The sequence below is a fragment of the Neolamprologus multifasciatus genome, chromosome 5 (genome assembly GCF_963576455.1).
Source record: "Neolamprologus multifasciatus chromosome 5, fNeoMul1.2, whole genome shotgun sequence".
In the NCBI taxonomy this organism is placed as follows: Eukaryota; Metazoa; Chordata; class Actinopteri; order Cichliformes; family Cichlidae; genus Neolamprologus; species Neolamprologus multifasciatus.
In genome coordinates, this window is record NC_140443.1 from 2,919,918 (window position 1) to 2,944,067 (window position 24,150).

General features: G+C 40.8%; 2 protein-coding genes across 3 annotated transcripts in view; both read right to left on the bottom strand.

The window, feature by feature from the left end:
- LOC146517790 (butyrophilin subfamily 1 member A1-like) overlaps nucleotides 1-15,877 on the bottom strand; it is a 25,707-nt gene extending 9,830 nt beyond the window's left edge. The window contains exons 1-4 of one of the 2 annotated variants that reach the window (XM_085160430.1): nucleotides 13,474-15,877; nucleotides 5,213-5,557; nucleotides 5,079-5,111; nucleotides 1,701-1,985 (exon numbers count right to left, since the gene is read on the bottom strand). In XM_085160430.1, the coding sequence (XP_085016556.1) occupies nucleotides 1,701-1,985; nucleotides 5,079-5,111; nucleotides 5,213-5,557; nucleotides 13,474-13,630 (820 nt within the window). In that variant the 5' untranslated portion in view covers nucleotides 13,631-15,877. The remainder of the gene's footprint in view (nucleotides 1-1,700; nucleotides 1,986-5,078; nucleotides 5,112-5,212; nucleotides 5,558-13,473) is intronic. The other variant, XM_085160431.1, reaches the window with a different exon arrangement.
- Nucleotides 1-24,150, bottom strand: part of LOC146517789 (neuroglian-like) — an 88,311-nt gene that overhangs the window by 26,894 nt on the left and 37,267 nt on the right. The window lies entirely within an intron of this gene.

Consider the following 24,150-nt stretch of genomic DNA (forward strand, 5'->3'; position numbering starts at 1 on the left):
CATCTGACCAGAGCAGCTTCTTCCACGTTTGCTGCGTCCCCCACATGTTTGCTGTGTCCCTCACATGTTTGCTGTGTCCCCCACATGGCTTGTGGCAAACTGGAAACAGGACTTCTTATGGTTTCTGTTAACAATGGCTTTCTTCTTGCCACTCTTCCATAAAGGCCAACTTTGTGCAGTGCACGACTAATAGTTGTCCTATGGACAGATTCCCCCACCTGAGCTGTAGATCTCTGCAGCTCGTCCAGAGTCACCATGGGCCTCTTGGCTGCATTTCTGATCAGCGCTCTCCTTGTTCTGCTGTGAGTTTAGGTGGACGGCCTTGTCTTGGTAGGTTTGCAGTTGTGCCATACTCCTTCCATTTCTGAATGATGGCTTGAACAGTGCTCCGTGGGATGTTCAAGGCTTGGGAAATCTTTTTGTAGCCTAAGCCTGCTTTAAATTTCTCAATAACTTTATCCCTGACCTGTCTGCTGTGTTCTTTGGACTTCATGGTGTTGTTGCTCCCAATATTCTCTTAGACAACCTCTGAGGCCGTCACAGAGCAGCTGTATTTGTACTGACATTAGATTACACACAGGTGCACTCTATTTAGTCATTAGCACTCATCAGGCAACGTCTATGGGCAACTGACTGCACTCAGACCAAAGGGGGCTGAATAATTACACACACCCCACTTTGCAGTTATTTATTTGTAAAAAATGTTTGGAATCATGTTTGATTTTTGTTCCACTTCTCACGTGTACACCACTTTGTGTTGGTCTTTCACGTGGACTTCCAATAAAATTGATTCATGTTTGTGGCTGTAATGTGACAAAATGTGGAAAAGTTCAAGGGGGCCGAATACTTTTGCAACCACTGTATATGGAAAGAAATTTGTCTCAAGGGTTAAGGTGGCCATCTCTGTGGGCACCTTATTTAAAGACTTTAAAAACAAAGATGACATCAAAACGCTATATCAAGTGTACTGCTGGACAAGAATCGAGTCATTATCAGAAGATGTACCTCAATAAGTGCTCTGGGATTTATTTTTGTGTGAATGCTTCTCTTTGCATTGTAGCAAGTCTGTGGACATTATTTGGCTTTCCAATGGCCTTTGAAGACTCATGCAAGAAGGAAGATTTTCTCACACTTTTGCCAGCAAGAAGATTTTAAACAGTATGTGCAGGACAACAACGTGAATTTATAATTTATGAAACTTATAACTTATGAAACTTAAAATTTATGAATCAACACCCGAACCCCTCCCACAGATTCAATCATTTTTAGAAACAAGAAATGAGAATCATGTAGAACTTTTAGAGGCATGGCTTCTTGATTTGGGCTTTCTCAGACTTGTTGGTTAAATGAGCTCAACTCAGAACTGCAGGGCAAAGACAAAGAGTTGGCACATATGGTAAGAACCGTCAGTGCATTCAAAGCCAAAGTGGGTCCGTGAACCACGGAATTGAGAAACTGTCACACTTTCCAAACGTGGCAGCAGTGGCAGACGTTAACTCGTTAATGGAGATATGCTGCGTTGTGGTTATGGTGTTAACGTCATTTTAACGAGATTAACACTGACAGCACTAATTGTATTGTATTGCAATTGTAATTATACAATATTTTACAGGGGTTGTACCAAACAGCTGGTTCAGAAGTTTTTTAAATCTGAAAACTAAAATACACATAATTACATTTGTTCAGTAAACAAATCTTACCACAGTAAGGCACATAGATCTCTGCATCAGTCTTATGGCTAATCTCCTTCTGTGTGGCTAAACAGTAGAAGAGGTTGATGTTCGTCCTGGTCACTGTGGTGAGGAGGGTGATGTCATAGCGCTCTCCTCTGTGTGACACCTGTTGCTCCTCAGCAGAAAGGATGTTTCCATCGCTGTCCCTCCACTCTACTTCAGGCTTTGGAGAAGCACCTCTGACCTCACAGCGCAGCATTGCCCTGTCCTCTGTGATATTAACTATCCAGATGTAAGGCTTTAGAGCAGCACCTGTAATGAGAGCATAAAGTTACAGTTATAGCACAAAAATTAACCAATTCAGAGTGAGTTTAGAAAATAACACAATCTATCACGTACTTTATCTGCAAAGACCTGCATCCTTACAACATTATGGAAAACGAGGGCTTTTCTTACATGCTCCAGGTATGTGATACCATCATGATAGGGGTTTTTTTCCCCACAGACACAGCCGTACCCAAATCTCCACATAGACGTGATGTGTAATGTTGAGGAAAGTTTGAGCACAGCAGAAAGGGTTGGACAGCTGGCAGCAGGAGGGCTGCAGCCGTTGAATGTAGGCTACTGTTACAGCAACCGGGTGATCACTGTAAGGGTGGACAGCGCGCGGCTCGGGGTGAGCCGGAGGCTGGCGCGCCAGCGGGACCTGCCAAGCTGGAGATGGAGGTCGAGGTGCGCGAGGGTCCTGCCTGAGGGCGGCATGCTGTCCGCAGGCTGCATGGTCCTGCGTGCCAGCCGTCTGCCCAGCTGCCTCTGAGCCCCGGCTCACTTCCACTCCTGCTGCGCCGCCGCTGCTTGCCATATGGGTGGCCATCAGACCAGCTCCCAGGCTTCCGCTGGAGAAGCGGGCGACTGCCAGAGTGGACACTTCCCCATCACTGGGCCGGGGCATGGGGCGCCGATGGTCCGGGCAGATTCCCTCGCCTGCTCACGGGGTGGGGTGAAGCGGGCAATGGGGGTATGTGGCAGGGCGTGTTCTGAGATGCCGCTGCAGGTTTGGTGGTGGTGATGTGTACGGCTGCCAGCGGGAGAGCTGCAGCCATTGAATGTACTGTTACAACAATCGTGTGATTATTGTAAGAATAAATGATGCTGCAAAGCATGAAAATGCCATCGGGTCTGCCGTGGTGGCGATCTTTTTTTTTTTTTGTTAATCTTACGTGCACGCAAACCAGTAAACAAATTAAAACAAATACTGTTGATAAACTATAATACACAAATTACAATTAAAATTCTCAACAACAAAAACAATTGGTAAAAATATAATTAATATGTAAACAACTTAATAACCCACGTGACGTGTCAGCGCAACACCGAAACATAAGGGGGGTGGGGGAGCAAAGTGTGCCTGCTCTCTGCTGACACAGGAGCGGCGAGTCCAGCGACCTGGCTGTTTCGTTTTTGCTGAAAGCACAGCATAGCAAACAAGCAGAACTCAAAGTAAAGAATCGATCTAACCAGGCTAGTATCGATCCGATACCGATGCCGACTTGGGATCGATACTATCGATATTTGGATCGATCCGCCCACCACTAGCACTTACAGAAGACCCACTAAGCTGCTGGAAATCCCATGAGCACGTCTATCCTTTCCTGGCCACGCTGGCAAAAAGATGCCTTTATATCCCAGGTACTAGTGTCTCGGCTGAAAGAGTCTTCTCGACCACTGGAGACATCGTCACAGCAGCACGAAGCACTCTGACCTCAGAGCATGTTGATCAGCTCCCTTTTCTGAGCAAGAATGCTGACATTCCTTCACTGTTCAACTGTGTTTAGCTTTTTCAGGGCAGCAACAAACATGACAGTATACTTATTTTAATTTAAGATAACATGTTTTGTCTATGAAGGTTCTCAGTCATCCAGGTCATCGTAGTCTAAGGAGCTTGCAAAGAAAAGCGTTTGGACTTCTTTGAGTTGCTTGAAGACGTTTCACCTTCATCCGAGAAGCTTCTTCAGTTCTAAGGTCAAATGGTGGAGAGTCACAGATTTAAACCCAGTGGGAGTTTCCCCCCAAAGAGGGACAAAAGGACAAAAGGATCAGGGGGTCCTTTTGTCCCTCTTTGAACCTCTTTCCTTGAAGTTCTCGGTGATTCTATAAATTGTTGATTTAGGTGCAATCTTAGTAGCCACAATATCCTTGCCTGTGAAGTCATTTTTATGCAATGCAATGATTGCTGCATGTGCTTCTTTGCAGGTCACCATGGTTAACAATGGAAGAACAATGATTTCAAGCATCACCCTCCTTTTAACATGTCAGGTCTGCCATTCTAACCCAATCAGCCTGACATAATGATCTCCAGCCTTGTGCTCGTCAACATTCTCACCTGAGTTAACAAGACGATTACTGAAATGATCTCAGCAGGTCCTTTAATGATAGCAATGAAATGCAGTGGAAAGGTTTTTTTGGGGATTTAGTTAATTTTCATGGCAAAGAAGGACTCTGCAATTCATCTGATCACTCTCCATAACATTCTGGAGTGTATGCAAATTGCTATTATAAAAACTTAAGCAGCAACTTTTCCAATTTCCAATATTTATGTAATTCTCAAAACTTTTGGCCACGACTGTATGTCTATGCTCTGTGTTGGTCCAGACACCCACTCCATGAGTTGATAAAAAAAATATAATAAAATAATAATAATAATAATAATGATAATAAGTTCGACTTAAAAAGTCCTAAACCATCTGCTTTTTCAGGACAGCATACCTGTCCATTAAAATCTTAAATAATAAGGACTTGATATTATTTAGACATGATTTCAGCCAGAGATTCCCCTGATGATTGAGCATGCATCAAGACATAATGATATATAACATATATTACATATTTAACAATAGAACAATCTTATGTATGATGGCACACATGAAGTGCAAACACAGCAACAAATGTCATCAGCAAATGATAAGTTAACAGCTGGAGGTCCCAATAACAATTTTCTGATGTTACACAGAGCTCCTTTAAAAGAACCACCAGCAGAAAACAATGGCAAGTCTTGACTGATGATGTCACCAATTTCCACATGTACAACTGTACACCACAGCCCTTTTACCTCTATATAGTCACACTTAACACAGATCTGATCCTGTGTCAGAATGAGTTGAGTCCACACAAAAACCTCTTCAAATTTAAACGATCAGTCAGAGGCTTAAAACTGATTATGCTGTGCACGTAGAGATGAGTGACATTAAAGTCAGGCTCAGAGCCAAGTTTTTTTTCATCTGTCGTCACTGACAGAACCACAGATTTTATTGTATCTGAATAAACTATGTCAAGTTTAAACATTTTTGAATGACGCTAAGAGAGCTACAGCTAAAACATGTAGACATCAGTGACATCATCACTCACCTAGGACTTCTAATTGCTCCTTAAAGACTTGTTCTGAAAGAAAAAAAAGTTTCAATTCTTTGTCTTTTACTTGGTTCACAACGCATGAGTGCTTAGAAATATTTTTAGAATGCTTTTAAAAATAAAGAACTCACCGACAAGGAGTTTGACGTTGAATGTTTCGTCTGCTGACTGCGGATGTGGAAAAACACAGATGTAGTCTCCACTGTCCATTATCTGCGCATTTCTGATGATTATGGAGGCATTGCCAAACCTTAGCTGGTCTGAAAAATGGAATACTCGTCCTTTAAAGTGCTCATTTTGACCGGGACGTCCATTATTGTAATGAATGCCACGAGCATAGAAGAAGACCTCCTGGTTATTTGGACCAACTTTTTTCCAATCAAAGAGCTTTTTTTCAAGGTTCTCCTTAATGGTGGGGGAGCAAGGTAAGACTGGGTCACTTCCTTCTGGAACAACAACTGTGACGACTCCTGGACCTAAAGGACAAAGGATATTTTAATTAGACTGCTTGAACAAGGAACAAAATGGAAAATACACACATAGTTTAAGAATGAAATCATTATTTCACCCAAGTTTAGATACAACTTCACAGCTGTATGCCTCCACCAACCAGTCAATTTGCAGTTTATATCCATGTTACTACAGATGAGAGATTGGCCAGAAACCAGAATCTGACAATTTTCAGCATTCTCTGCTGTGATTGGTGACCCACTGGTTAGCCTCACTTACAGCCTATAGCATAACACTCTATTTCATGGATGAGAAAGCATGCACAGTGGTGCAGGCAAATAGTCTTGTGCAAACTCCACCACGTGCTAATATATCACTGACAGAAGAGCTTTTATACTCCCGAAGTCAAAAGAAACCACAGGGGTACTAGCAGATAAAGGTTTGATACAACAAACCTAATGAGACATTTAAATCAATCCCGCTCACCTGAACATGAACATTTTACTAAAGCTATCAAAGAAAAAGTGGGTAAAGATAAAACTATCCAGAGCTTAAAGCCTGCTACAAGCCAGACACCTCGGTATAAGCAAAAGACCAGAAATTGCTCAGAAATTATGAAAACTTTTCTTTTAAGTTTTTTACAGTGGTCTTCAGTAATAGCTCACAAGTCTTCCTGTTTTTCAGCACTTTTCTTTGGACATTACAGCCAAAGAAAAAAAATGCAGAAACTCAAAATGGTACTTAGGGCTGGGCGATATGACCCAAAATTCGTATCTCGATATTTTTTTTTAAAGCCATAAGGTAAGAACAAAAAGAGAGTTCTTAGTCAAAGCTGTGTCCCAGATGTCACACAGGCACTTTTATTAACATAGAGCATAGATGTACATAACATTTACTCAAAAATAAATTATGAGCATTTATTAAATAATAATGCTCCATAAATAAAAGAAAACAATGTTGTTTTTGTGCATAACAAAAAGCTCACAATTGTGCAGTCAAAATGTAAACTAACAGATGCTGAGCATAGTAACAAAGACAGATTTCACAGCTGCTCTGTTCCCAACTTCTACTGCGTGACTGACAGCCTTGAGTTTGAAATCCTCTTCATAACCACGTCTCTTAACAGGTGCCATTTATGGTCCTTATACACAGTAGGGTAATATTACGTTGAAGCACAGTACGTATCACTCCGCGAGGCTCCTCGGTAGCCGTAATGCTCTGACAATCCATCAACCGGTGAAGCTCCGTAGCTTACCAAAGTCGTACTAAAACATTTTTTGACAGATTGCTGAGCGCTGTGTACCACATAAAATCGATTCGCGGTCATCAAGCACAACCAGAATTCATACATAAGGCACACTGTCAACTTTTGAGAAAATGAAAGGATTTTAGGCTGTGCAGCGCCTCTGGGCTGCATGGCGTTAGCGTGGTTAGCTCGTTAGGGTGGTTAGCTAGCTAACACGTTGACGGCGTCCAGCCCCACGCACGGGGCGATGCGCAGTAACTCGTTAACGGAGATTTGCCGTGTCCATCTTGTTGCTTCCTGCAGGTGAAGCGATGGGGGAGGAGGGGGAGTTGTGTTCAGTGAAGGAGGGGCGAGGCCGAGTAATGTTGCGTAAAGACAAAAGTGGACGAAAGAGAGGCAAACTTGCGGCTCCACAAGTAACATAGACTATATCGATATAAAGGATATTGCCACATCTTATATCTCGTATAAAAATATATCGATATTTTTTAAAAACTCGATATATCGCCCAGCTCTACAAAGAGAGTTCTTAGTCAAGCTGTGTCCTAGATGTCACACAGGCACTTTTATTAATATACAGCGTAGATGTAGATAGAGAAAAATTACTAAGAAATACATTATCAGCATTTATTAAATAATAATGCTCTATGAATAAAATAAAGAAAATTTTTTTCATGTATAACAAAAAGCTCACAATTGTGCAGTCAAAATGTAAACTAAAAAGATGCTGAGCATAATAACAAAGACAGACAGATAGAACATTTTTGACAGATTTTTGAGCACCGTGTATCACATAAAATCAGTTTGAGGTCAGTAAGCACAACCAGAATTCATATACAAAGCGCACTGGATTATAAGGTGCACGGTCGATTTTCGAGAAAATATAGGGCGCACCTAAAGGATTTTAAGTGCGCCTTACAGTCCAAAAAATACAATACATGAGTTTTGTAAGGTGGTTTGTTTCAGTGCAGGAGGCTGGGAAGACTTGTGGTCTGGGATACAGCACGCAGTTTCCCACACTCTTCAATCTGCACATTATGGCGCTGTTGTAAATAGTGAAAATACTACCAGTGCTTGAACCTTTAGTCGGCCTGTCATTGCCAGCACACGGTTTTCAACCAAGTTTTAGAAATTGAAATTTTCAGCTATGGGCATCACAGTGGTGCAGTGGTTAACACTGTTGCCTCACATCAAGAAGGTCGCGAAGGTGAATGCACCATCTGGAAAGGGACTTTCCTGTGTGGAGTTTGCATCTTTTCCCCATGTTTGCATGGATTCTGTCCGGTACCCCCGCTTCATCCCACAGTCCAAAGATATGCAATTATAAATTGCTCACAGGTGTGAATGGTTGTCTGTCTCTCAATGTTAGCCCTGCAATAGAGAGGCAACCTGTCCAGGGTGTACCCCAGCTCTCATACTATGATAGCTGGGGTAGGCAGCCAGTGCCTTCAATACATCCAACCGGCACTGCTGAGGGAGAAGCTTGGAACAATCAACTACCTCACCAATAGACCACAGTAGGCGATATAAACGATAGAAATTTGGCCAACCATTATCATCTGCAAATTATGGCGGGCGACAGTCATAGCAAAGAGATGAGGCACTTTTGAAATATGGGGAAAGCCAAAAACTGCGCTTCCTCCTCTTCCGTAACATTGATTCATTAATGTTCAATTCTCTCGCAGCTGCTCTATTCCCATGTTGTTGCAGTATATTAATGACTAACCTCATATTGTGGATGAATAATCTCAGTTGTTCTCCTGACTGAAGTTTGGCCCGTGTACAGCATCCTGCTATACGATTGCATTTGTCCCTGACCACCAGAATCCCTCACGTTAACTTTTATCGAGTGGAAAAAAAGGCGTTCATCCTCCAGCTTCACTGTGCTAATGTTATGCTAACATAGCTGTGTCGCTAGCAATCATGTAGCACAACATTATATACCAGGTAGTCCAACTTCAGTAACCCTGCAAACGCCACTGCTGCTTAGTTTCCTGTCTTCATTTATGTTGGAAGTGAGAGCAGAGCTGAAAGTTTTAATTATTTTCAGAAATCTCTCAGTCAGAACATGGTTTGAAATGTTTAGGTGGAAACTAGCGACCTAACTTCCTGTTAACTTCTAACTCCATTAAATTTAATAAATTCTGTTTTCATGGATGCTTGGATGTTAAACTTAATTGTTACACCTGGTAAAGCAGCAACGCTGATGATTTTATTAAAGATGAAAGAATTTAGACCAGGGGTGTCCAAACTGCGGACCGCGGGCCAACTGCGGCCCGCGATCCATTTTTAATTAGCCCACAAGTAATTTTATAAATAGAATCGAATATAGCCCGCACTTCAACTTTTGCTTGAGTGTATTGCACTTCTTAGTTTTAACACCAGGGGGAGCTACTGTCGATCGAGGCAGTTGCTCCACCAAAAAGGACAATCACAGAAGAAATTTAGCCCAAGTTAGTTACTAAACATGGCAGAACCAAAGAAGCGAAAGGTAGAAAGTGAATGCAGAAAAGACATGGCAAGCCTTTTTCAGATGGAGACCTCATAAAACACGGCCTCGTTAAAGTCACCGAAATAATGCGCCCGTCAACAACGTCAGCATGTCCAGAAATCCAGTTGTTGAAGACTTGTCAGCCAACATTAAACTGCAACTGTCTGATAAAGCTGTGCTTTTGATTTTTACTCCATCGCATGCGATGAGAGCACTGATGCCACAGACGCCGCACAGCTGCTATTTTTTTGCGGGGAGTGGACGAGAGCACGAGCGCTTTAGGTGAGTAAAAAATATATTCCACAATACCCGTGTGTTAATGTGCAGGTACACATGCTTCAAATATCAATAATGCGCATCAATTCTGTCACTACCCTGCTTTTGCACACCACTTTCTTATATGCGCTTTTCTTGTTAACACACAGAGTACACACCGCTGTGCACTGCCCACGTACACGCAAAGTCAGCTGATCTCATCTGATGCAGATTTGCTCCTTGATCAAGTGACATTTGTCTGGATTTTTGGCATGAGTGGCGATCAGCACCGCGGCTGGATGTCCCGATTTACATACCCAGCGCAGCTGATACTCACCAGAATAATTTACTAAAATTATATGGACGCCTGTTATTAAGTCCAGTTCAGTCTGTTACTGTTGATAATCGTTTCAAACGAACGTTAATGGGTGTGTTGCTAAGCCTAATAACTTAAATAACAAACTTGAAATGTGCCCGTCCCATTTCCCCTTTATTGTTTTTTCTCTGTGCTGTAAATCTTCAGTCTAAGAAGAAATCTGAGGCTGTTCTGAGAATGAGCTACCAAAGCCTTTTCTGAATAAATCAATAAAGATCCATTTATGGAAAACTGTGATGAAGGCAGTTTTGTCTTTAATTATATTCAACAATATAATATATTCGACCACTTGTAAGTGATTTTTCTAACTTTAATACACTAAAGTTAAGGTTATATACCTAATTTCTAGTAAGTGGCCCAGCCCCTCCTATATTTTTATGTATGTGGCCCTCAGTGAAAAAAGTTTGGACACCCCTGATTTAGACAATTTTTAACTTTCAGTATTCGTTTGACTTTGGGACCTGAAGCGGACAGTGTTTTGGACCCAGATTACTCCGCGAAGCTCCTCACTACAGCAGCCGTAATGCTCTGACAATCCATCAAGCAGTGCAGCTTACCAAAGCTGTACTAAAACATTTTTTAGCAGATTTCTGCAGCCAAAATCAGTTCAAGGTCAGTAAGCACAACCAGAATTCATACATAAGGCACAATCTCGATTTTTGAGAAAATTAAAGGATTTAAGTGTGCCTTATAGTGTGGAAAATACAATATACAGAAGAAAAGAATATATCGCGATATATATTGTTACCGCACGTGCTTCAAAATATACCATGATATGGATTTTAGGCCATATCGCCCAGCCCTAGACCACAGTATGTGAGGCTTCAGGACAGCATGTCTGAGGCTGTGGTATGTAGCACGAGGGCCCCTTGGGGACGCTGCTATCCCTTTCCTCTTTACCCTCTACACTTTGGATTTAAGATACAACACCACAAACTGCCACGTACAGAAATTCTACGATGATACAGCCATCACTGGATGTGTACCTGAGGGGAACGATTTAGAGTACAGGAAGACCATCGGTGACTTCATCATCTAGTGCACAGGTGTCAAACTCCAGGCCTTGAGGGCCGGTGTCCTGCAGGTTTTAGATGTGTCCTTGATCCATCACAGCTGATTTAAATGGCTAAATTACCTCCTCAACATGTCTTGAAGTTCTCCAGAGGCCTGGTAATGAACTGATCACTTGATTCAGGTGTGTTGACCCAAGGTGATATCTAAAACCTGTAGGACACCGGCCCTTGAGGCCTGGAGTTCGACAACCCTGATCTAGTGTAAACTCAAACTCCAGCACATGAACACCCGTAAAACGATGAAGATGGTAATCGACTTCCAGAAGAAACACCACCCATCGCACTGGTGAACACCCACGGTTTGGACATCGGGATCATTGACACGTACACATTTCTGGATGGTTACCTTAACAATAAAAGGGACTGGTCACATAACACTCATGCTCTGTGAAAGTAGGGTCAAAGTTTTCTCCATCTGCTAGGCAGATGGAGAAAACTTGCAGAAGGCCAAACGTATTGCAGAACAATACATTTGACCTTTTATGACACTGTGATGGCTTCTGCTATCTTTTATGCAGTAATCTCCTGGGGAGGTGGCAAAACAGAGGGGCAGAAAACTGCTTACAAAATTGCAAAGACAGCTGGCTCTGTTGTGGACAGTCCCCTATAATCCATAGAGAAGGTGAGTAACAGGAGGTTTTTAGCTAAGCTAATGTCCATTATGGACAGCACCTCTCATCCCTTGCACGAGACGAGACCGTGGAGGCCCTAAGCAGCTCGTTCAGCACTATTATAGACACAGTGAAGGACCGAGTGCTATCCTTGGTTCCTTCATCCCAACAGCAGTCACGCTATACAATACCACAGTATCCACACAGGACAAGTCTATGGCCAATAGATCTCTGTATGGAATATATATTCCTATCACTCCTACTGCACTTTATGTACATACAAGTCAAGTCAAAATCAAGGCATTTTACTGTATATAGGTATTTTACTGGTATTTTACTGTATATAGTAACCATCTGTAGATAGTATAGTATTTTGGCTTTTTGTATACTATACTATACTGTTTGCAGCCCTCACCTCCTTCCTCAATATTCACACAGTGGGAACGTCTCCCTCGTTAAAAGCAATTTTCCTTTTAAGAGTCAGATCCCTAATATCTTTAGACAGCCATGGTTTGTTATTGGGGAAAGTCTTAAATTCTCTGACTGGAATCACAGAGTCTTTGCAAAAAGAGATGTAGCTACACAACACATCAGTAAGTTCATCCAAATCAGAAGTGCTCTCTTGAAACAAGGAAACAAGTCAGTGCTATCAAAACACCCCTGAAGGGCAACACAACGGTCTTCTGACCAGACATTAGTCTGCTTCACACTGGCCTTCTCCCTCCTAATCACAGATCTGTAAGCAGGGAGGAGGTGAATAACATTGTGATCCAAAGAACCTAGTGCAGGTCCGGCCACAGATTTATATGCCCCCTTAATTGGTCCATAACACAAATCCAGCGTTTTGTTAGGCCTATTTGTGAAAATAGGAAAATTTAAAACTCCACCTTATCTATCCCCTCTTGAAGTTTCTTAAAAAGATGGACAACAATCCTCCCCCTTACCCATTCCGCTCCGTCATCAGCGAAAAGTGATTTACCATAACTACCAGATATATTTTTATTATTAACTTTATTCTAATTTTAATGTTTTCTAATATATCTCTGGTTCAGCTTTCCCTCTTGTCCCTTGTGCTGCTGTAACAAGTGAATTTACATAAAATCTATGTCTAAATTTCACAGACGTTTTACCAGGGTTGTGCCAAAAAGTGATCATCTGGCAAACTGATTTTCGGTATTTGCCAAAAAGTGGTTGCTCATATTTATACTGCTATAAATAAATAAATGGTGAATGTAAAAAACCTACAGCTGCAAATGGAGAGATGCCAAACTGTGTTTCATTGTTCTGGTAACAGTGACAATAAAGATCTATGTAAATTACTTCTTGCCCTATAATATGTGAAACATATATCAAATGTATCCCTCATGAATTATATCAAGTCATCTTGAGCCACAAACAACGTTCCTGTCAAAGGTAGAAGCCGCAATCAGTTTTTGGCAAAGCGATTTTTTTATATCCTAACACGGAGCCACAAAGATACTTGAAAACAGGTCATTTTTAAATTTTATATATAACCTTTTGTAAGCCCTGCTACATAAAGTCTATTTACCAATATAAGTAAAGACATTGGAATTCAATTTTTAGCCCAACACCGGAATGTTGTTAGCCCCTCTAAGCTAGCGGCATTACCAAGAACAGCAGAGTTCTTCAGGATCATAGCACCCCTCAAATGCCGTTTTGTAGTGAAAACCAGCTTTAGACGGTTTCCTAGAAAACAAACGGGACTAATGTTAGCGAGCAAAATAGATTGAGATGTGCCGCACGGGTTTGCTTGTGACAACCCTCTTAGCTTCGCCGCTACATACTGCAACTACGTAGCTTCGGTGGGGTTCGTAGGGTTTTTTAAGTTTATGCCAATAAAAACACAAGTACAAGCGTTAGCTTTCCTACCGTGTTCTTTTCCAGTTGTTATTACTGGCACAGTCAGAAGGGAGATGCACAGATACTTTAGGACTGTTTTTTTCATCTTCATTGAAAGAATTTCCATAGTAAAAGATGTTTCTTCTTCTTCTATTTTAACGGAAGCTTGCATCCATAGAAGTTGCATTACTGCCACCTCTGGCGCTTACTTAGACCGCATCTAACTCTAAATCCTCTTAATAATAATCCCGAATTACTCAGAAACAGAAAAACCACTCCCTTCCCTTCATGACATCCCAGCCATTCAACCACCTTTTCAAACCTGAATTCCCCCGTATTTCCCATTTCTACCCTCATCATTCTCCTGCAGTTACCATACCTCCTGCAGTTAATAAATACATGCTCAACTGTTTCCATAACACCACACCAGTTGCATATCCCCATCGAATGTTTCCCCATCCTTAAAAGAGTGCCATTCAGGTAACAATGCCCTCCCTGTTTTTATTCTACTTATAACAATCCCCTCCCGCCTATTCATTTCTTTATTTCTTTGTACTTCTACTGTATTTTGTACCCTCTAGTTTCATTATGCCACGCCATTTTCCATAACTTCTTACTTTCTTTCCAGACTATACACTTTCCTTCAGATTTAGATAATGGTATTTGTACAGCTATGTCTACTCTTTTAATAACTTCATTAGCCATCCTATCTGTTCTTTTATTACCCATAATGCCTATATGTGCTGGCGTCCACATTATTACTACACTTTTACCTTGTTCACACACTATGGTGAGCAAACATAACTTCATACAGAATGTTCTAATGATTACTTGTATTCCCATTCAATTCATTTCAATTTTTTTTTATTGTCCCACAAGGGGAAATTAGTTTAGCAGCAGGATAAAAATAAACAGAACAATAATATAAATTAATAATGACAATAATAGTGATAGAAAGTCCAAGGACGGTTATTTGCCATTAAGGAGACAAGATGCAGTAGGGACAAAAGAAACCTGGAGTCTTTTTGTCTTCCTCACAGGTACTCTAAAACGGCCACCGAAGGCAACGACTCAAACTCACTGTGAAGTGGTTGGTTCAAACAGTTAATAATAGAATGAGCCTTTCTAAGCACATTTTTTTATTGTAAACGGCCAAAAGTCCATCTTGCCAGCGCCCTGAAATTTTGCTAGCAGTTTTTACCAGAAGTCCCAACCGATTCTTATTCTTCACCGTCAGGTTACCAAACCAGGCAGCGATACAAAAGGATATCACAGATTCGATAAAACTTCTATAAAACAAGGACAACATCTCAGATGAGACATTAAAAGATCTCATTTTCCTTAAAAAGAAAAGTCTTTGTTGAACTTTTTTAGTAGTGGCATCAGCATGAGATTCAAAACACAGTTTATGGTCAAGTACCACACCTAAATATTTATAACTCTCAACGATCCCAATATCGGCAGCTTTAATGATAGTAGGTGATGAGCTGTAAGAGGACTTCCTAAAATCAACAATCATGTCTTTAGTTTTTGACACATTAAGTGAAAAGAAGGACTCATCACACCAATCCACAACATCATCTACAACCTGTCCATGGCCTGACTCGTCCCCCACTAGAAGACTGACGATCACTGTGTCGCCAGCAAACTTCAGGATATGTCTGTTCGTGAAATTGCTGCGACACTCATTCGTGTACAGAATGAACAGAAGGGGAGAGAGGCAGCAACCCTGGGGTGATCCAGTAGAGGAGGAGAGCATATCAGAAAACACATGATTCACCATCACGCATTGTGACCTATTAATCAGATAGTCTGTCACCCAGCCGACCAGACTAGTGTCAAGTTTAAAATGATTGTAAAGTCTGTCAGCAAGTAAGAAGGGTTGAATTGTATTGAATACCGATGAAAAGCCAGCTAATAATAATCTTGCATGGGTGTGGGGGGCCTCAAGATGCTTATACAAGAGATGCAGGAGTGTGACAACAGCATCCTCCACACCTCTCCCTGCTCTATAGGTGAACTGGAAAGGGTCAAGATTAAAATCTCCTTCTTAATTATCTTCTGAAATGACTTCATCACTAAAGAAGTCAGAGCCACAGGCCTAAAACCATTCAGTACCTTAGGAGAACTGCCCTTAGCAACTGGAACAATGACAGCTTGTTTCCAAATCTTAGGTACTGTGTGTAGCTCTAAAGAAAGTGAGAAAATATGGTGAAAAAAATCCCACTCAGCTGATCAGTCTGTAGCCCTGCCACTGTTTTCATACCAAGCCAAGCTCTCTTGAGGTTGTTACTGCTGAGTTCTGCATCAATCTTATTTCTATATCTCATCTGGGCAATCTTTATTGCAGCCCTCACCTCCTTCCTCAATATTCACACAGTGGGAACGTCTCCCTCGTTAAAAGCAATTTTCCTTTTAAGAGTCAGATCCCTAATATCTTTAGACAGCCATGGTTTGTTATTGGGGAAAGTCCTAAATTCTCTGACTGGAATCACAGAGTCTTTGCAAAAAGAGATGTAGCTACACAACACATCAGTAAGTTCATCCAATCAGAAGTGCTCTCTTGAAACAAGGAAACAAGTCAGTGCTATCAAAACACCCCTGAAGGGCAACACAACGGTCTTCTGACCAGACATTAGTCTGCTTCACACTGGCCTTCTCCCTCCTAATCACAGATCTGTAAGCAGGGAGGAGGTGAATAACATTGTGATCCAAAGAACCTAGTGCAGGTCCGGCCACAGATTTATATGCCCCCTTAATTGGTCCATAACACAAATCCAGCGTTTTGTTAGGCCTATTTGTGAAAATAGGAAAATTTAAAACTCCACCTTATCTATCCCCTCTTGAAGTTTCTTAAAAAGATGGACAACAATCCTCCCCCTTACCCATTCCGCTCCGTCATCAGCGAAAAGTCATTTACCATAACTACCAGATATATCTTTAAAAATATCATTAATCATAACAAAAAACAACGTTGGACTTTCTACACTTCTCTGCGGGGTTCCATCTTTTGTTTTGCATGGCTTTGACACGTGTCCCTATCTTAATTTGAATGATTCTGCCATATAAGAAAGCCCATATCCAATTAAACATCCTTTTTCCTATTCCTACACCATACAATTTAATCATTAAACCCTCTCTCCTGAGCATATCATATCCCTTTCTACATCAAAGAACACAGCAACTACCACTTCTTTATTATCCCTGTGTTCCTAATTTCACCCACCAGGCATAAAACCGGATCCATAACCCCTCGTCCCCTACCAATCCCCGTTTCCTTACAGCTCTGAAGATAATACTCAGCCAGATTTCTGCGCACCACTGTTGAAAGTAGCTTTGAAAAATCCCAGGGTTTAACAAGCAGGTATTAAACTAAACTAAAGCTTAAACTAATTTTCCTAATTTTAAACTGCAGCGTTTTGCTATAAAAAACAAAAAGCTAACCAGCACAATTTGCTTCTACAACCGGACTGTTTGGTCGCATGGCAATGATGTAAATCGCGACCTCTTCCATTTAAGGATTCACTGCTCAGTTCTGACACTGTAAACTACTATCAGGAGTCCCTTTACCACTAAGAGACAAATCCTAAACAGTTTATGTGTATACATGTTTGTTTTATTTACAATAACAGGTGTACTTCCAATATTATCACCACTGTATAAGAAAACCGGAGACAGAATGTGTCGGAAATTTTAGCTGAGGAAACCTTAAAGCATGGCTATTCAACTACAAAGTTAGTTGGGCCAGATTTTCAAACCGAGGAGTTTATCTGGGCCAGATATTTTTTTGAAGCCAGTAAGCAGCAGATCATGATCAATGTCAAACCCACACAACTGTATTGAAAAACAAGTAATTTTTTTATTCCTTTTCCCCTGTAAATCTGGTGACCTCACACAAATGCACACCAAAAGGTCCATTTAAAAAAAAGGGAGCTATAACTAAACTATTTTTGCACATTTGAAATAATAATAATAACAAAAAAAACATTTTGATAATTCCCTTTCAAATTAAAATAAATATTTCGCTGACCACTCACTTTTCCTGCCATGGATGGAGCCCCATCTGTCACAAGTATACAGACACGCTTCATATCCAGACCATTTTCCGCAAAAAGAGCTGAAATCTTCTCAAACATTATTTCGCCAGCTGTGTGTCCCTCTAACGGTAGCAAGCCGAGCAATTTCCCATCCAAAAAACAGACATATACGCACAACTGTGCATTATCAGTTCTGTCTGTGATCTCCTGCTATAGACATCACATCAGTTTTCTTCAGGTCATCTAACAGCATTTCAAACTCGTCTGACGCCAGAACTTCAACTCTACGAATATTTGAACTGTCCTACAGGGGTACGTTTTTAATAGCAGATGTCACACTTACTTTAATTTTTTCATCACTTTTCACCGCATCCACCAGCATGCAGTATTTCACTGTTTCAGAATCTGTGAAAGGCCTTTTCTTCTTCGCCAAGAAGCAAACACGAAGGGAAGATGCTGCAGCTCTCTCTTGGGCTGTACAGGACCCTCATCATGGTAGCACAACTCCGGTTGTAAGATTATTAAACTCGGTAAAATGAATAAGTATTTGTCAGTCCAGGCAGGGTTAAACCGACAGTTTTCATTGTCAATTTTGCGCTTTTGGAGTGAGAAAGACGTGCTGTTGTCGCATCATATATTACGATGATTGTTTAATATGTTTACATCACGGTGCATTGTGGGTTAAATATTGCTAGGCTACTAGGAGTGTTGCATTCACAGTCTACACTACGCTGTAGGAATTTTTCATTTTTTTAAAATTAATTAATGAATTAATTTTTTGTGTTTCTGCCAGGGCCACTCGCAGGTTGCTTCTGGGCCGCATTTGGCCCGCGGGCCGCCATTTGAATAGGCTTGCCTTAAAGCATTAGGTGTATGGGATGCACATTTTTAATGCCAGAATAAAAATGATCACTTACATGAATGAAAAAAAAGTTTTTAAAAATTAGCTGTTTCCATTTTAATAAACATGAAAAGATTTTTATTTCGTTTACTGTCAGAGCCATAAGGAACCCTGTAAAAAAGGTGTGGTTGGGACGTTTTCTGACATGCCAGGGTTCACACCCAGAGCCACCTGAACACAGCTTAAACTAGAATATTTGGTTAATAACCGATAACAGTTGAGAACAGCGTGATGATCATATTATTTGAAATGAGTAAATGTGTCTGTATATTAGAGCAGCGGTCTCCAACCTTTTTTGCGCCACGGACCGGTTTATGCCCGACAATATTTTCACGGACCGGCCTTTAAGGTGTCGCGGATAAATACAACAAAATAAAACTGGTACCGGTACCGAAAAAAAGAAGATTTATTCATAACACACGTGAAAAGACCCAGGAAAACCGAGTTAACGATAAAAACGATAACAAAATAACGCTGAAAACCGATAAAAACCCTGAAAACTATACATTTCACACCTGAGCCTCAACTCTCGCGGCCCGGTACCAAACGACTCACGGACCGGTACCGGTCCGAGGCCCGGGGGTTGGGGACCGCTGTATTAGAGTGTATTATGCATTTACCTTTTAGTTTTTGTAAAATATGAAAGCCATCACAAAGAGTCGTTAATGCGTTAATTAGAGAAATTTGGTGGAATTTGTTGATTGAAAATTAGACATGTTTTGAGATAAAAACTTACTTCATTGTTATGATTTTAGCACAGATTGATATTAATCACTGGATCGAAAGCATCGAACAACACAGTGATTACAAATACGCTTATCCCAACAACAGGAATTTAACCCTAAAAGTCTTGTAAACAACCTTACTAGTCAGTTAAAATGTGAGCAGCTAACAAGCCAATCTTTACCTCGTGTCCTTATTCAAGTCCTTTCACCACAGAGATCAGCCACAGCTTCATCCTTTTTTTTAAAAAAAATCCATTTTACATGCAAACCTTATAAAAAAACTGTTTTCTTTCACTGTCTCACATGTCGTTTCTCGTCTCTGAATAATTTTAACCGCGTCTTCTCAGCAGGTTTGAATCTCTCCTTCTTCTTCTTCTTCTTCTTTGAGTTTGGTTGACAAACCAGCTTCCCACTGCATTAGCGCCACCTATCGCTATGTGAAATGGCCTGTATCCCTAAGGACCCCAAAGCGCTTTACACATTCAGTCATCCACCCATTCACACACTGGTGATGGCAAGCTTTATTGTAGCCACAGCTGCCCTGGGGCTCACTGACAGAGGCTGCCGGACACTGGCGCACCCGGGCCCTCTGACCATGTGGTGTGTTTTTGTTTTCTCAGTCACTCTCCTCTCCACTCCACTCACTCTCCACTCTGTGTGCCTGGGTCGCGGCTCAGAACATTTCATCGCTAGAACGTTGAACCCCTTGAGACCTGTTTGTTTTTCCCACTGGACCCCGTGAGTGGCAGTGCGGACTGGTGTGCGTAATCGTGAGTGACAGAAGAGGAGTGTGTGCTGACTGAGGAGGGTGTCGCGGAACATGTGAGTACGAAGAGGAGAATGGACGACCGGTTATGGAAGATTCTTGTGTGTGTATGTATTTCATTCCCCCGACTCCCGGAGCCCTGGACCCACATCTATCACTTGCACAGTAGCGGTTTTTGATAGGGGCGGTTGCCCAGGGCGGCATCGTGGTAGGGGTGGCATCACTGGCATCTCCAAAAAAAAAGTTTCTCGTACTCATGCTGCCCCGGCATAAGCTAGTGCACTTTGGAGATGGCATAGGCACCGATCGGTTTTCTATCGCCCATTTGCTGGGAGTAAGGACGCCCTCTAACCAACTCGCAAAATAAAACAAAATAAAAACAAACCAGCAAACACGAAAACACCAGACATTATCATACAGACTTATAATTTGCACCGATGTTTTTTCGAAATTCTATACGCGAAAAGTGAGCGCGAGAGCCCTCAGTGCGCCTGCTTGCTGCTGAAGTCAAAGTAAACTTTATTGTCATCTCCGCTACTTACAGTCCAGTACATAGAGAGACGAGACGACGAGGCTCCAGTTACAGCAGTGCAAGTAAACAAACAATAAATATAAGAAGAGTAAGAAAATAAATATACACTTTAGGACCAGGGGTAAAGGGATCAATAGCAATTTAAAATGTATAATTTACAATTTGATGATTGTGATGTTCTCATTGTATGACGAATTATGATGGCTGTTTGGTAGCCGTTTGCATACACTCTCTCTCTTCATATGTGTGTGTGTGTGAAGGCTTTTCAGTGAGTTTTTAGGACATCCTGATAATAATGAATTACAGTCGTCCAGCCTGGAAGTAATAAATGCATGAACTAGTTTTTCAGCGTCACTCTGAGACAGGATATTTCTAACTTTAGAGATGTTGCACAAATGGAAGAAAGCAGTCTTACATATTTGTTTAATATGTGCATTGAAGGACATGTCCTGGTCAAAAATGACTCCAAGGTTCCTCACAGTGTTACTGGAGGCCAAGGTAATGCCATCCAGAGTAAGAATCTGGTTAGATACCATATTTCTAAGATTTCCAGGGCCGAGTACAATAACCTCAGTTTGGTCTGAATTAAGAAGCAGAAAGTTAGCGGCCATCCAGGTCTTTATGTCTTTAAGACATTCCTGCAGTTTAACTCATTGGTGTGTGTTATCTGGCTTCATGGACAGATAGAGCTGGGTGTCATCAGCATAATTACAGTTCCGATCTCTCATTAGAGGCAGCAGATAAACCATCCACAGCTGAAGAAGAAATAGTTGTGAGTTGGGGAATTTAATGTTCTTTATACAGGCACGTGTTGTACAAACAGACGGTCCAATTATGGGTCAGTCTGTTTGTACATCTGTCATGCTGCAAACCTGCAAACTTGACAAAACATTTTTTCAGACTACATGTAGCTGTCCTTTTATGTCAGGTTTATGCAACACAATTACTTGTTTAATTCACTATTTCTTATATTTTAATTAGATACTTTGATACAATGTATCCAATTCAGGGTCACAGCATTGTGATTTTCAGTTAAAGCATACTAATGCTAGATCATCATGGGATAGCATTTTGTATTGTAGCTCAACTGTCTTAATGTGTTTAGAAGCCGGTGGACGGTGTAAAGAGAGAGGGAGAAAGGTTTCTGCTTGGATGGACTGTGCTGTTTTCTCACCCCTGATTGTCTTCACTGCTGGGAGCTAACTGTTCAGCTGTAACTGCTAACTGCCCGTTTCTGACTACCCCCCACTAACAAACTCATTGGTCTCGTTAGTACCAACTGTGCATGTGTTTTTTGTTTGTTGCTCAGTTTGAGTGAAACAGCCATAGGTTTTGGGTCTCACCGCATCCCAACTTCAAAACAGGCCTGCAACAAATAATATGCTTCAGGTTTAAAAGGTTTTATGACTGAAATAACAGTTGGGACTTAGAAGACCTGGTGTTTTATTGTTACAGTGGTTTGTTTTATTTTTATTCATTTTGTGAGATAGTAACTGTTTTATTATTTTTCCTTTCCCAAATAAATACTGGATGAGGGACAAATCTGTGTAAGATACAGTTGTGGTGGTCTTTATTAATCTAATTAGAAGGGATTGGTATTCATATATATTAGTACAATGAACCCAGGCCCAGTCTCATTGTACTATACACTCTAGCTTTTACCATAGCTACGTGGGACCTGGGTTACAATTATAAAATGTATTTATAAATTATACATATATACTTTGTATAACAACTACAATGAAAAGCTTCATACCAAACCCGAGCTTATTCAGATGCTTTTTGAAATTCTGAGCTCTCTGAGCTCAGTGTAAGGTGGCTGACTCAAATGAGGTGGCTGTGTCTTCACTGCATCTGCCTCTTGGAGGTACGTTATCTTCTTATGCTCCTAATGTAAGACATGTAAAAAACCTTGGCGTGTACCTTGATGGTTCCTTCAAACTGTGTAGGCAGGTGAGCACAGTAGTCCAATCCAGCTTTTTTCATTTAAGACAGCTAGCTAAGATAAAGCCATACCTTCCAGGTAATGTCTTTGAACGTGTTATTCATCTCTTTATTATGTGCAGACTGGACTAATGCAATTCTTTCTACTCTGGTCTGGACCAGGTCTCTATTTATCATCTCCACCTGGTCCAAAATGCAGCTGCTAACTGGCACTAAATGGAAGGAGCATGAAACCCCAGTTTTAGCCTCTCTACACTGGCTCCTTGGTCTTTACAGGATCCAAATTAAACTCTTACTATTTGTTTTTAAGGCACTTACCGGCCAAGCCCCTTCTTACATGTCTGAGCTCCTATTTATTTATGCTCCGGAGAAAACCACGAGGTCCAGTTCAAAACTTGTTATGTTATCCATTCCACAGACTAAACTTAAGTCTCATGACAACAGAGCCTTCTCTGTGGCAGGTCCCAGTCTTTGGAATAGTCTTCTCTTAAATATTAGAGCTGCACAATCACTCAAACAATTTAAATTGTTACTGAAGATTTTTATGGTCTGACCTTTAACACACTTTGACCTAAATATTTTTGTTTTAACAGCCTTAGTTGTTGTTTTAGTTGTTTTTATTGACTTTATTGATTTTACTTATCTATTTGTATTTTTTTCTATATTTTATTGCATCATTGTTTCACATTTTTTTTGTTTTAGTGGCATTTTACATTGTTAAGCACATTGTGCAACATAGACTGTTTGGAAATGTGCTATATAAATAAACTTGACCTTGACCTTTTTGTCTTTCCCCAGTTTTGTCCGCCTGTCTTTAATATCACTTACTGTATCTGAGGCACAACAGAGGACAAACACTTGTCTTCCTTTATAAAGTACATTCATACAGAGGCAATCTCTGGAAATATACTAGTTCATCCTTTGGTAGAGAAATCAATTTCTCTTAAACATTTCCGTAAATGAACATTTTGTGGAAAATGAATGAAATGAGTTCTTCAGGCGACACAGCAGTCCCACACTGAGACATGGAACTTCTGTAGATGAAGAAACTGCCAGATACCATACTGGAAAATGTTTAACAAATACAAGATCGCTATATAAATGGCAAATGTATTAAAGGCACATATTAAGTATTGTTGCTCACCTTTTTTTCTAATAATGTCACTTTTTAAAAATTGTATCCCGTCAGCTCTAATAAGTGAAGTTTGGATTTGAGGGTCAGACAGGAGAAAAAGCTTTTATGGAACGTTTTATTTCCAATCCATTTCTGCTTTAGTATTAAGGATGAAGCAACAGTGCTCCTCTTTGCTCCTTTGAAATCTGTGTACTCTCTACTGATAAACAACAACAACAATGTAAAAGTTATTAATAAATAAGTAACAAAAATAGAGTGTAGAAGGTAAGTAGCTTTACACACTTTACACTTGATGCTGACTGGGAGGCAATGTTCCTTCTAATTTTTCATGTGTCTGAGCGAACACACAAACTCCCTGAGCGGTCCCTTGGACCACTGTGAGCGACAGCACACGTGTGCACTGTGGTCAGGCCAGCATCGAATCCATCCAAATTACTTGGTTTATTAAAATAATCAAATTACAGCATTTACATTTATGTTAGACTACTTTTAATTAACTGCTTTAGCCCACTTACAATGAAAATGTTAAAAAAAAATCTTGTTCATGACCTGTGTAGTATGTTAACACTATTGGAAGGAAAAAAGAACTTGAACTCCAATTTCGAAAACACTATTTTTTTTTCTTTTCTCTTTTTTATAAAGCTCTGACTTGTATTATGAGTCTGTG